At 34.8% G+C, this 15,567-nt stretch overlaps 1 gene segment (V, D, J or C); it reads left to right on the top strand.

Moving 5' to 3' along the window:
- The window catches only part of LOC122791016, a 136,319-nt gene that overhangs the window by 68,500 nt on the left and 52,252 nt on the right, over positions 1 to 15,567 (top strand). Inside the window, 1 exon segment of the C gene segment in view lies at positions 3,660 to 3,977. Coding sequence covers positions 3,692 to 3,977 — 286 coding nt within the window.

Genomic DNA, 15,567 nt, shown 5'->3' with positions numbered 1-15,567 from the left:
AAATGGCACCACATCTGTGTACCCTTTTCAGTCAAAGCCTCACCTCAGGCTTTGTCCCTACTGAATGGCACACCACTACAGTCATCCCTCTCCATAAAGGGGGAGTGACTACAGACCCTGGGAATTATCGCCCCATTTGCCTGACAAGTCTGATATTTAAATCTATGGTGTGCATCATCATGGACCTGATTAACAAAGATATAGGAAAACTCCAAATTCTAGACCCCACGCAATTTGGCTTTGTAAAAAGGAGATCATGCCTGAGCAACCTGGTTGTCTTCTTTGAGTCAGTCACCAGGGCTATGGATGAAGGTAAGACAGTGCATACAGCCTACCTCGATCTGGTCGAGGCCTTTGATACCATTCATCACTCAGTTATTATTGATAAACTCACCAAACTAGGCATCAACCCCCAAATCACTAGGTGGGTTGGAAACTGGCTCACAGATAGAACACACAGTGTGACAGTAGCAGACTCCAAGTCAAACTGCTGACCAGTCACAAGTGGAGTCCCACAGGGGTCAGTTCTGGGTCCTCTTCTGTTTGGCATCTACCTCTCAGAAGTCCAGGACAACACAAAGGGACTCTGGCTGACCAAGTTCAAAGATGACTGCAAGCTGGGAGCCATTATTAACTCCCCAAGTGATGCAGACATCCTACAGAAAGGCCTCACTGAGACCAATGACTGGTGTCGAAACCATGGCCTTAAGCTTAATGCCAAAAAAATGCATCATTATCCCCTTTGGTAAAAACTCATTTCCCACTAATTACCACATCAATGGGATCTCACTGAAATGTTTTATTTTATTTATTGAAGATGGATAATGGTTAACCAAACTTAATGAATTTTAATGATTTTTACATCTTCTACCAGTTTATTTTAAATGGGAGAAAGCATGATTGGTTCTTCTACTAATTTACTTGTGTATAAAATGATTATGGCCAAGTCACATGGTAAATCTGATGAAGTCTTTGACGAGACGAAAACACATGGTTTTAACAGCGTTTATTTGTTATTTTATGTGAATAAATTGTTTTAGCTGGTTGATTCTCCTGGGACTTTCTTTTTTTTTGGATCTCACTGAACACTGAAGGCATTATAAGAGGACTAGAGATGCAGGTTGACAGCAACCTCTCCTTCGACCACCACATTGCCACTGTGGTCAGAAAGTCCTTGTATGTGGCACATCTCATTACCAAGGGTTTTGCATCCAGGAAGAAAGAGGTCATCATCTCTCTCTACTCTTCCATCATTAGACCAATCATCGTGTATAATGCCCCATTTGGCAAGTACCTCACTAGACACCTGCAACAGCTGGAGAGGCCACAGAAGTACCTCATGAAGAGGATCCTAGGCATTAAACACGTCTTATATGGACAGACTCAAAAGACTCCGGCTATTCTCTGTCTCATATCGCCTACTTAGAGGCGATCTCTGCTTGACTTACAAAGCCATGTCTGACCCAGCTCTGTTAGAAATGCTACATCTAAAGAAATCTCATTCCCTCTGCACTATACACTCCAGAGACCTCAACCTCATTGCCACAATCAACAGAACATGCTGGAGGGACAGGTCCCTCACCAAGAGACTGTCCATGCTCTGGAATAGACTTCCCATATATGTCAAGCAGAGCACCTCACTGTCCCTCTTCAAGAGAAATCTTGATGAGGGGTTGGGTAATAGAAAGTTCACCCCAGAGATCACTCCAGTGGATCTGCTTGATAGAGGCACTGGGAACTAATGTCGGGCTACACAATGCCAGGGCACTTCTATGGGCTAGGCTTGTAAAGGCTCCAGGGCCATTAGCCTAGTACATACCTATAAACCTATGAACCTTTTCGACCAACACATCCATAATAATATTAAAAAACACATCAAAAACTCGGTACCCTTTACAAACATAAACACTTTTTAAATTACTCCACTCGAAAAACATTAGCCTGAACCTTTCTCCTACCCTCTCTCCTCTATTGTGTCCCCATCTTACAAACATCTAGTCCTGCTTAAAAAATAAGATGGACACCTGTTACAACAAAATTGTTACATTTGTGAACTGTGCTAAATATATTCCCTTCACTGCCACTCTTTACAATCCCCGAATTGGCTTGAATTCCCACAACACCTCACATATATACAACTATCTACAGTACATAAACTTATATACAAACCCCTGGAATGCTGGCTTTCACCTCCCTTCTAAATCTCTATCTACCAAACTGGCATCTCAGATCTGAAGATCAATCTCTTATCCGAGTAAGTAGATCAAAATTCCCTGCAGGTCAGTATCTCTTCTCTTTCACTGTAGCCAAACTGTGGAACACTCTCCCATCTCATCTCCGAACCATTAATAGTGCCCCCTTATTCAAAAAGTCTTTACATTAATAGCTCTCTTCTCAGTGGCTCTGCTCATGTACTATCCCCAACTCCTCAATAACCTGATTTCCTGATATACCCTTTCTAACCAATACTTACCTTTTCTCCCTTCTTAATGTGTCATCCTTGGAAATCTATCTATGTCCAATTTTGCCTCACATGGCATATGAAAATTAGTGCAGTTACCTACTCTTGTTTATGTATACTACATAAAGTATTCAGAATAGTCCATCTGTTTAAAATGCATTATATCATTGTAAATGTGTATGGCTTATTTGTATTCTCTGTTAAACTCTACACACGATACCCTGCTGTTAACCAAAGTTGATTTACTAACTACAAGCCATCTATTTGTACAATGTTCCAAGTTATTCTCCTGTTTGATACACTTTCTGTAACTTAGTTATATTTTTGAAACTCTTGTTTAGCATATTTCTCTTAAATTGTATTCTGTTATGGAGCTTTTCTCCCCATGCCTCCACTGAAAATGGGCTCATTTTAGCCCAGTGGACTTTCCCGGTCAACAAAAGAAAATAAATAAATATACCAACTTTGAGATTGCCATACCTCAGAGAAAAGGTAATATTCTTATGAATGGCCAACTCAGACTTAGTATATGTATATCCATTTTTTGGCCATTCAGTCTCTGTGTTTCTGGACTCACTGTAGTGGGGCCTGGCATTTCAAATGGTTATCATTTACATAATGTTCGAAGTGTCTGATGTGCACTTATAATGCTAGAAATGACTGGTATAAACATACAGCATTGAAGTATTTTTTATTATAATGAAGATATAATACTAATATTCAGATTGTTGTGAAATGTAGCCAGAACTATGCATATTATTAAGTTTAATATGGGTATTGCAGATGCATATAATGCTATAGATATCTGAAAGCTAAGCATAAAACAAGGTGCATTCTGTGATATAAATTATGCAAAAAGGTTGCTAGCCAAATATTTCCCGGGATATTTTTTCATTTTCCTTTCCAGAATGTATTATATTTCAGATGAATATTTTACATTTTAATGTCTCATTTTAAATGTTCTAAGTAATTTTATGTTGCCTGTTTGTATTGTTGTGGCAATTATTGTCTGCCTTGTTGCCCAACTTGTGAGTGTAGAGGGTCCACAGACCAGATCACTTACCTTATTATCACATCAAATCAAATAAAATCAGTCATTCAACCAATCTATCAATAAATAAAAATAAGTAAAAAAGGATAGAAAGTAGTATGAAGTGTTATTTTTAATAAATGCATTTGCTGTTTGCTTCTATACTAGAGGACCAAGCCGTGCAGAAACCGTCTGTCTTCATGTATGGCAATCCTGCAGGTGGCAGCACCATTGCATGTCTCGCTACTGGTTTCTACCCGAAAGAAATCAAAATGGAAATGAACTCTACAGCTACAGCTACAGCAGTTAAACAAAAGGAAAGGCCTGCCATTGTTACCAGTGATGGAAAGTATGGAAAATTATCCCTCCTAAGAATTGATGAAGAGGCTGAAAAAGACAAGGTATACTGCAGTGCCGAGCATAAGGGGACATCCTATATTACTCATGTTAGTGCTGAATCAAAAGTGCCAGATTCTGCATCTCCAGGTAAGGAATGCATCTCATATTATCTTTCATATTATTAGCTTTTGTTGCTTTTTTGTACCTTCTGCTTCCCCCATGACCATCAATTCTCCTTCACTGCTTACCCATTTATTCCCCCTCTTAGTATCCAAAGACCCTAGGGCAGAGAGATAAGAGACCTAGACTGTAGATACTATCCAGCAGGTACTAAGAGATTTTTCAGAATGGTCCTAACATGTACAACCATAGTGACTGAAAACATATAATACAATGCTGTGCATGTTGGACCAGTGTGGGAACACACTTCCAATATGTTCATCATTCCCAGCTAGGGTATCATTGGTTACTTGGCAGTATATTATTACCTCAGACCTTAATGTTAGAGCTCAGAGCTACATTTCTGAGTGATAGATCTGCTATGGTATGACTCTACTAACTCCCGCATTCATAATACCAAACCTGTATCATCTGCTCATGCCTATGTCTTTCCATCTATCCCCTCCAGCATTTGGGCTACTAATTGAACCTGGATCAACTGGGACATAGACAAAGTCAAACCATATTTGCAACAGACCTAGTATATTTATTTGTAAATTTTAAGCTTTTGCACACTGAAAGCATTTCACAGTTATGTAAAACAATTTCTGACATATTAGATTGTTATATTTGATGTACCATGGTTTTCAAATCACAGTTTCAAGAATGAATATAGAGCTATCGCATGTGACCTATGATTTCTTTGGACTCATTATATATTAACTGCTGCAAAGTTCTTATGTTGAAACCATTTAGAATTTCTCTGCTTTTACTACTTTGTATTTTTGCTTTACTTCTTTGGCAAAAATTATGTTTTGGAAATGAAAATATGAATTGTGACTGTAAACCACATCAGGCAAAGAACTAATATAGTTTATAAGAGTAAAAAAATAAAATAAAATAAATAACTGCAGACAACTGGTACAGTCCTTATAACTTCTAATGATTTAGTGCTTTTATTTCACTAACAAACACAGACTTCATAAGAGTCAACATTTGCATATAGAATATCATTTAAATGCAGAAAATAACCAATCAGGTTATAAAACATTAGCACATGGTTACACCAACACATGGATCAAAGGATGCTTTGAAGGCCAGGCATACATCGTTCCTCAGCAGTCTGTAACAGACCAAGTACAAGGTTAGTGTTCTGAGGCAGTTCACTTTGTACATGTTTTTTACATAATGTATTCTTTTTGTGAGGAACCTCTGTGGACACTCCAGTTACTGCATATGCCTAGTCAGGTACATACCAAAGGGGGTGTTATACTCAATGATTGGTCTAATGAGGGCCAAATAGAATGGAACAATGACATCTTTGGACCTAGATGCCTTACCTTTGTTTATAAGATGTGCATTGTAGAACAGTTTCCTTACCACAGTAGACACATGCTGATCAAACACCAAGTCACTGTCTACATGTCTTCCCAAAGCCCTGACCTAAGAGTCAACTCTTAGGGGTGTATTGTGGATGCAGTGATTTCCAGGGGTGGTCATCTTACCAAAAGAAACTATTATGCATTTGTTGGGCTTGGGTTTAAGACAGTGGCTCTGACACCAGTTATCTATGTCAGACCTTCTTGAAGAATATTTGTATCTTTAGTGGATTGCAATTTGTCTTTGACCTTAGTCAACCAGTGGCACTTGACATTGGTCTTTAATTTACAGAAGTAAACACCAGAAAGGAGTTGTCCCAGCACTGAGCCCTGGAAGACACCACTAGTGACTGGCCGTTTTGTGGATGTAGACTCCTAAACTGACTTCTTTGGTCCTGTTTGAGAGCCAGCAGGCTGTCCAGTGGGTGACGTTGGGAGTTATCCCAAGTTTTGTGAACTTGGCTATAATGTCCAAGTGGGGAATTGCGTTGAATGTTTTAGCCAGGTCAAGGTAGATAGCATGCATCTTTTCCCCTCTTCTAGGACTCTAGTGACTTTCTCAAAGAATTCCACCAGGTTCAGTAGATGTGACCTGGCCAGGACAAACCCAGTCTGGGTAGGATCCAATGTCTGAAGGTTCCCTGTATCATTATCTGTCATGGCCATTATTAATTGGTATCCTTGGTAATTGCAAGGGTCCATGGCTGGCCCACCTTGTGTAGAGGGATAACAGTGGCAGTCCTCTATTTGTTTAGTAGGAAGCCTATTGGGAGGCTGATTGAATAGTGCTTTTAGTGGGACCAGTAGGTCACGTTTCATGCTCTTAAGATGGCAGCCTGGGTTATTATTAGGTCTCTACTGCAAATTTATATAACATACTCAGGAAAATAAATGATCAGGATTTCTTTTAATGAAGAATAAAAATACACTTCTTTGTAAAACATCTCAACTGAACAGCGTTTAAAAATTAATTTTTATCTATTTTTTTCCAAGACGTTGTATGCTTCTCTTTAAAAAATATCTCTTACCCATAATATGGTTTTGCATTAAATCAGGATCTCTTACTGTACCAATGTACTACTAGGTGATTTTCTGGTAATATGAATAAGACATTGCTTCTGTGTCTGTAGAACAAAGGTAAGGTCAGATATGAGGTATCATGGCCATGCATTCTTCTCTACATAAATACAAAGAGAGAGCGAGAAAATGAAGAAGCCCCAGAACTTGATTAGTATAACACATTTAGCAAAGACATACAGGAGGTTCCTATGTAGGAAATGAGCATATGCACAAGGAAGTCAAACAAAGAATAACATAACTGGAGTCTAAAAATCCTTTAAAAAGTATAACTAAGTAAAATAACAACAAAATTGTTTAACAACATTAACCATTTTGGGGCTCAGAGAGATAGTGAAAATACCACATAGCAAACTCATATGGGGTCCTGGAACCCTATTTTATAAAGAATATTGTTATTCTATTATTTATCAAGCAAACTAGTAGTCATAGTAGTTGTTACAAGAGCAGCACATAATGGTTAAATTCTTACCCTGTCAGATACAAGGTTAAGGACTAGGCTTGCAATAGTCCACATACCAATAGCGTAATACTTAAATATCTGCAGTGGCACAAGTGTTAAGTATGAATCATAGAATGAGTTAGTTCACACAAATACAAGTGACGTGTGAAATAAGTTGCGCACTGAGCAAGGCTGCTTCAAGGATAAGCCCATATGTTTGATTCTCTTACATTGTGGCTACATATGGTACAGAGGCATGTTTAATAATGCTGAAAATACCTGCACTACCAAGATATATACTTTTTAGGGATTCCAGACCCCTTTAGAGCACAGAATGATACAGTGGAAGTATTTCCCTTCTCTTTATGCAAGACTATGTTGAATGCGTATTGCAGTCCTGTGCTCTGATATTAGCTATGCAAAAAGGATCTCATGAAAGATAACTGCACTCAGAAGTGTCATTTGTTGCCTTTTTCCCACTGCTTTCTCAGAATATATTCTATCAAATCCTTGGGCTGCTTTAATCTGATCCCTTGCAGTATCCATAAGGTTCATAAGTACTTACTAGGGTATTAATCTGTGAGGATCTTTATCAGCCTAATCTTGAATTCCTTCTGAGTTTCTAGTTTTATTACTTTAGCACCAAGGACTCTGTATTCTATAGAAGTCTTGTATAACCCCAGGTGAAGTAATCCTTTAGTATTGTGTGAAAATCCTTTGCATAGCAAGTATGGATAACCATAACCCTGGAGCCGGTTTGTACATATTCCCCCTGTCCATAAGAGACAAGGTTATCAAACCATGGGTGAACTTACTATCTCCCAGGCTTTCAGATGTATTCTCTGTGAGGCATATCTATCCCTCTAGAATGTTCTATCAAAACTCCAATAGAGATTGAGGTCTCTAGAGTGGCTGCTTGTTTACAGTAGTTGTGCTATAAAAAGGAACTTCCTAAAATAGTCGACAAATGGTGGTCAAACAACAGCTCATTGACTACATATGTCCCCAGGTCCCTCGTGACTGGGTCAATTTTTAAAGGAGTTTTGTCGATGTGATGGTTACAGGGGACATCTTCCTTGCTGAAAGATAGAATTATGCACTTTTTGGTGTTTAGTTATAGGCCATGGTTTGGACACTAGCTATTTGTTTGTGGTAGGCCTTCCTGGAGGATCTTGGTGTCTTCTGAAAAGTTTATGATGACACCAAGTTTACAGTCATCTGCAAACTTTATCAGGCATACGATTTGAACATTTGCCTTAACCTCTGAGAAAGAGATGCCAATAAAGACTGACCTGCTGAGGACTTGAGCCCTAGGGTACTTCACTAGTGATGTATCTCTTGTTTGAGGTAGATCCACCCACCCTAATTTCTTGGGGTCTGTTTGTGAGCCAGTTTGCTATCCAATGAGTTTCATAGGGATTTACATTTAACTAGATGAGTTTAAAAACTATGCCTGTGTGGCAGATAGTGTCAAATGCCTTTGCAAGGTCCAGATATGCAGTGTGAAGAATTTTTCCCTCATCCATTGCTTTGGTGCCCTTTTCAGAGAAGTCATCGAGGTTGAGTAGGCAGGATCTGCCTTTGACAAAATAGCTTTTGACATAACTGAAATAGCTAGAGTTGATGTTTTGTAGGGTGCCCATGTCTTTATTAATTCCAAAATTTCACTTTCCATAGCTTTACAGAAGATGCTGGCCAGGTTTACAGGTCTGTATATGTCGGTATGGCTTTAAACCTCACATTTGTGAAGGAGGATACCTGTTGTAGTCCTCTGTTCATTTGGCACAGACCCTGTTTGGTGATTAATATTGAAAAGCCTCTGTAGGGGTCATGACAGGTCATGATTCAGGCTGTTCAATAGGCATCCTGATATATTATTTGGCCCCATAGAAGCAGGACTTGATTCTGGAGGATTTTTTTTTTTCAAAACAGGTTTATTGTTTTAACATATAAGAGAAATATCATAACAATTTTATACAAGTAATTAAAAATAGGTATTATTATAATATTCAACAAAACAACTAAAGTATTTACAAAGACATCCACTACAATCAGATCAATTAATTAAACTAAAATACCATGCTATTGAAATTAAAATTTTTTTAACAAATTTTGTAAATTATCCCATACAATAAAATAAGATGTTTTTCTATTTGTTCTAGTCCTAATTGTGTCTATTTCCATATGGCACACTATATTCATAACATTTTTAAATTCATTGAATGAAGGAGGTGTATCTGAAATCCAATTTCTAGTTATTATTTTCCTAGCCACAGCTAGAATAGTCCATAACAAGGGAAGCTTAACCTTTTAACACTTTGAGGTACAGGTGTGTTGAATAATATAAGAGATTTAGAAATAATGAAATTATCTGTAAAAGAGCCTGCAAAAATTCATTAATTGACTTCCAGTATTCTTTCAATTTTATACAGTCATAAAACATATGAGCCCAGTCAGCATTAATTTCTACATTACATCTCTTACATAGATTATCTTTATTATTTATTTTATTCATCATCAAAGGTGTATAAAAAGATCTATGTAAAAATTTCCATGTATAAAGTCTCCAGACAATGGAAGACATAGTTCTATAAGCAGATTCCAATATATATTGTTTATCTTGTTGATTTGGTGGGTCCCCATTAATAGAAGTGAAATAATTCCAGTATGAATCTACACTGTAAAAAGTTTCTTGTCTGATAACTTTATGTATGTATGAAAGTTTACCTTTATCAGAAACTTTATGTTGTAAATTTAATATCAAGTAATCAATCAGTGTTGGAATAGATTCTTTAACAGTTATAGACATTAAATCTATTTTATTAATGAGATGTTGTCTAAAGGTCTGAACCTCTAACCAGCAAGTTTCTCTTAGATCAAATTCTTGTTTTAAGAAATCTAGATTTTTAACTTTATTATCAGATATCAACTGATACCAGTACTTTAGATCATTATCTATAGCTAAATGGGTTCCTTCAGAAGTAGATGACAAAAGCATACCCTGAGTATACATTATAGGAAATACAATAAAATTCCATTCCCTATACTTAGGGTGCATGAATATAAAGTTACGATAACTAATAATAATATTTAATGGGTAACAAACCATATGTTTAGGTGTAATAGGTGAAGTACAAAATTCCTTTAGTAACCATAACATGGAGTTATTTACAATCATATTTTTATGTGTTAAGGAGATTTTCATGAAGTGTATACTAATTAGCTCCCAATAATCTTTCCATTTTGTGACATATGACTGATCTATTAATAAAGTAATAACTTTTACAATAGAAGAGATAGTATATAAATTAAAGTCTGGAAAAGAAATACCCCCTTGAGACCAGCTATTAGTATGTTTCTTTAATGCAATCCTAGGTCTATTAGGTGCCCATAAGAAATTTAACATTAGTGTGTTCAGTTTCTTGATAATTATTTTGTAGGTGGAAGTATTATTGATTGTATTAAGTATAAAATCTTGGGGAATATTATCATTTTAATAATTGTAAGTCTCTCCTCCATAGTAAAAAACATATTATTCCAGGTATTAAAAAGATTTTGTATATTAAGAAAACAGGTATTATAATTATTATATATAATAGATTTAATATCTTTAACTAGTATTATACCTAAATAAGTTATCTGACCTGAATTGGGTACATATTTAGTAAAATCACTAATGAGAATATTTTTTCGTGTATATATAGGTAGTATTTTAGTTTTTTCTTCATTGAATATTAAACCAGAAATACTTTTAAAATTCATCATGTTATCAAATAGAGACTGTATAGAAGAATTAGATCCTGCTGATGTAATTAGAACATCATCTTCAAAAAGTTGAATTTTGGATGTTGTATTTTCATCTATTTCAAAACCCTCTATGTCAGTACTGTTTCTGATCAAATTAGCCCAATGCTCCATTACTAAAGTGAATAATAGTGGAGAAAGTGGACATCCTTGTTTTGTACCTTTAAGAATGGGTATTTTTTGTGAAACATATGTTCCTACCTTAATATAAGCCAACGTTCCTTTGTATAAATGTTCAATTAGATTTACAAATGCATCCGAGAAGTTTGTGCACTTCATTAAGGTAAACAGATAGTCCCAACTTACTGAATCAAATGCTGAACTTATATCAAGACTAATAAGTGTTAAATCTTTCTTTTCCTATTTGCAAAATCTATTAATGTTAAAGTTCTTCTTATATTATCAAAAGTATTTCTATTTACAATGAAGCCTGTCTGATCTATATCTATAATGCCGGAATGATTGTCTTCAATCTATCAGCAAAGATATTCATAAACATTTTATAATCAACATTAAGTAATGAGATGGGCTGATATGAAGAACATCTAGTTGGATCTTTATTAGGTTTTAAAATTGGCAAATAAATGTATATTGCCAAGATGGGGGTTATTAACTCAGTTTGGGCCAAAATAAAAACCTTATGTATTAATGAATATGTATTTTTAGAAAGGATTTTATATATCTCTGGTATAATACCATCATTACCCGGTGCTTTGTTTGATTTAAGCTTATTTATTTGTGTAATAACTTCTGTATATGAAATACTCTTGTCCAATAGTTTAATCTGTTGTTTATTAAGCTTTTTATTCATATTTGTGGTTATAAACTCCTTTATTTTATCTTTAGGTTCCATGTTAATATTATTATGGTTAATTTTGTGAAAGTGATTTCTAAATTCATCTAGTATTTCTGGTATACTAGAAACATTCTTCTTTTTCCTTAGAGAAAAGATTTCTTTGATATGGTTTTGTTTATTCAACCTTTTGTTTTATTTTTAAGTCTATGTAAGTATTTGGGGCATATTCAATAAGACAATAACTTGTATTACTCTAAAGTTATTTTAACTTTATGAGTTAAAATTTCTTTGTATTTCTCATTTAGTTTGTTTATTTCTTCAATAACTTTCTTGTCCATAATATTTTCTTTATTATTATGTTTATAAGAGTCTAATTTACTTTGAATATCTAACAATTCCTTATCCCAAGATTTCCTTTTATTATTATACCATCTGATACTTTGTCCATATAGATATGATTTTAAGGCATCCCAAACATAAACAATGGAGACTTCAGGAGTGTTATTTATGTCTAAAAATGTTTTACTTCTGAAAGTATATATTCTTTATAGTCTTTTAGTTGAGTTAAGTATGCTGGTATCCTTTTGATCTGAACATTATGAGTATTTTTATCATGAATTCAAAAACAATTGAATTATGATCAGATATAGGACATGAAATGATTTTGGAATTAATTAAATCTGTTACCATCTGGTTAGAAATAAAGACCCTATCTATTTTTGAATAAGTGTTGTATCTGTTAGAAAGAAAGGTGTATGGTAATGATTTTGAATCTATCTGATTATTAATATCATTCAAATGATAAGAATTAGCAAAATCCTTTAAATGTTTTGCATTAGATGTAATTCTTCTCTTTCCTATAGTGGTAGTATCACTTTCATGTAGTATACAATTAAAGTCACCAGCTAAAATAATATCTCCTATAGAGAATGATATGATCTTATCAAGATGATGTTTCACTGTATTAATACCAATTCCAGGTATCCAATATACATTAATTAAAGTGTAAGTCTTCCCATTAATTTGTATTGTAACCATACAAAACATTCCTTTGTCATCCTGATAAGACTTAATGGTTTTAGGAATGGGCATACTTTTATTCCATAAAATAGCCACTCCTCTTTTTCTGAGTGTGTTCTGAACTAACCAATACTGTATATTTGTTTGTAGCTAGTTTATCAATATCTTTTTCAAGAGATGGGTTTCTTGTAGGAAGACTAAGTTGGCCTTATGTAAATTAATGTATCTTATTAGGCTTGCCCTTTTACATGGATTATTCAATCCATTAATGTTTAAAGAAATTCCTTTTAAAGATGTCATTTGGCATTTTTAAAACTTAAGAATCTTATGATCAAAATAACAAATAACAAGATAAGTAATGTTACATCTCCTCCTTTAGGTGTATCTTTAAATATAGCTGTATTTATTGAATCTCTTATGGGATTTCGTATAGGATTCAATTTTGTTTGTAGTGACAATGAATGTACAAAATATATTGTGGATGTCAAAACTATATACAAATAACAATGAACAAGTGAAAATAATGTAAGGATTAAACCTTGCATCCAGCCTGGAGTTGTAAACTCCAACTTAGAGTAGTATTTACCACTCAAGTTAACCCCCTACCCTAAGCAGCAGTACATCAGCTACCACCTTATCAATTTGATACTAGTTATATTTAACTGAAATTAACAGTTTTCAATTCAATTATCTAGCAAGACAAGACTACACATTTGGTAAAACAGCATCATATAAACTAAAATAAACCTTTTTTTTTTTTTTTTTTTAAAACTGTTCATACTACTATATACATCCATGTAATATAAAACACTTGTATTCAAATAGCATTCAAATAATCTTGATGTTAGAAATCAAGAGGAGAGAAAAATAAGTTCTAACATTCATTTAAATCAAAAACTTTGGCTAATATGATTCAGACATTACATATATTAGGATGCATCTATTTTCTGTCATGTAAATACAGTTAACAGCTTCCAAAAAACCTTGAATTGCTTGTATATGAGCATTTACTCAAACTCATTATTGCCAATAGAATAAAATATTGTATTCATAGAAATTGTTATAAATCATACTTCATAGTTAAGCAGATTCTCAGAAACATTTATATACATATCTACATACACACACATACACACACACACACACATATATATATATATATATATATATATATATATACATACATACATACACACATACACACACATATGCACATATATATATATATATATATATATATATATATATATATATACACACATACACATACACACACACACACACACACACACACACACACACACACACACACACACATACACACACACACATACACACACACACACACACACACACACACACACACACACACACACATATATATATATATATATATATATATATATATATATATATATATCTGATCTCACTGAGTTGTATCTTTACTGAGCACCATCTTACATTGCTGTCCCTTCAATAAATCTGTCTGCTTTATACAAAATAATGTACAGCAAACACATTTTAGTAACCAGATTTTACAAACATGCTATACTACTGCTTTAAAATATATCACATGACAATTTCTTCCAGTATAGAGTTATAAAATTATTTATGCTTGTCAATCAGATGAATTAAATGAGTTATAGTAATGTATATGTTTGGGGCATAGGTTTTAACACATATTATTAATCTGCTATTCCTGTATCTGTGATGTGTCAGTGTGATATTTAGGTCAAAGGTGAGACCAGCTGCTTTCAGCTTCTCTGTGAGAATTCTGAGAGTTGAAGCTTTTGAAGTAGCTCATGGACACTGTGCATGAGACAGCCCACATCCCAGATTGTCTCTCTTAACATTTTGGTGGGAAACTTATTAAAAACTAGTGACAAACATTCATTTAGCAGTGTAAATGAATCTAAACATGACAAAACCTTCACAATGCATTCTACAGGTTATTACAGACTCTATGTAAGTGAAATCAAGCCCAAAATTATTAATAAGTAACAAAACTCAACATTTTTGTCCCAACTCAAGATTCTGGAGGATTTGAGGTGGATGAATTGATGCTAATAATAAAGGGCAAGAGGGGGTGAATTTAGATCTAAATTTATATCCTAGGTTGGCAATGTCCTCAGTCTTAGAGTATATGATATTGTTTACTCTTTGCTTGTGCAATTTTGAACATTATTTTTGGGGTTACCAACATAGTTAAAAAGGCTTTGTGATTGCAGTTTGCTTTAGTTACTATTTTTATCTTGTAGCTTTGATTGAATTAATCAGGAACCAAAGTCCTCTGTTAACCTTAGAGAGTTTGGCATTTGCAGAATTAGATTTGTTTATAAGTGCAATGAGCTTTTTTTGTTTTATTTCATCCAACCATCAATACCACTTTATCTGATTTACAGTCATGTAGTCATTGGGCGGTGCAGTGGTGCAGCGGTTAATGCTGTCACCTCACAGCAAGAGGTTCTCCGGTTCGATTCTCGGCTGGGGTGCCTTCTGTGTGGAGTTTGCATGTTCTCCCTGCGTTCGCATGGATTTCTTCCGGGTACTCCGGTTTCCTCCCACATTCTAAAGGCATGCTTCTGGAGCGTTTCTCCCCGGGCCTCCGCTGAAAACAGGATCTGTGGAACCTAGTCAGACTTTCCCGGTCAACAAATGTTAAATAAAAATAAAATAAAAATAAAAATAAAAAAAAAATGTGATGGCATAGACTGTCCTAGTAAACAAATGAGACAATGAAAGAAACAATCATAGCTAACATACCAGCCTGTCATAAGACATGCACATATACCTTCATAGGGACAGTTTGAACATCATCAGTTCACCTACCTGCTCTTCCCTAGAATGTGAATATAAACAGATTCCCTACAAAAAAAAAAAAAGGATGCAGGAAGGGCATGTGGAGGAACTGAGCACAGTGAAGCATCAGAACTTTTGAATGTGTCAGTGTACTTCTTTCATATTTCAGGTTAATCTACTCATTTCCAGTTATATCCTACAGATAAATTTGTGATGCTTTTAGTACATACCACTATTTCTCCACACTACTTTCGTAGTTTC

This window comes from Protopterus annectens, chromosome 16.part0 (assembly GCF_019279795.1).
Source record: "Protopterus annectens isolate FY-2018-M chromosome 16.part0, PAN1.0, whole genome shotgun sequence".
NCBI lineage: Eukaryota > Metazoa > Chordata > Ceratodontiformes > Protopteridae > Protopterus > Protopterus annectens.
This window is presented reverse-complemented; position numbering and strand designations above follow the sequence as displayed.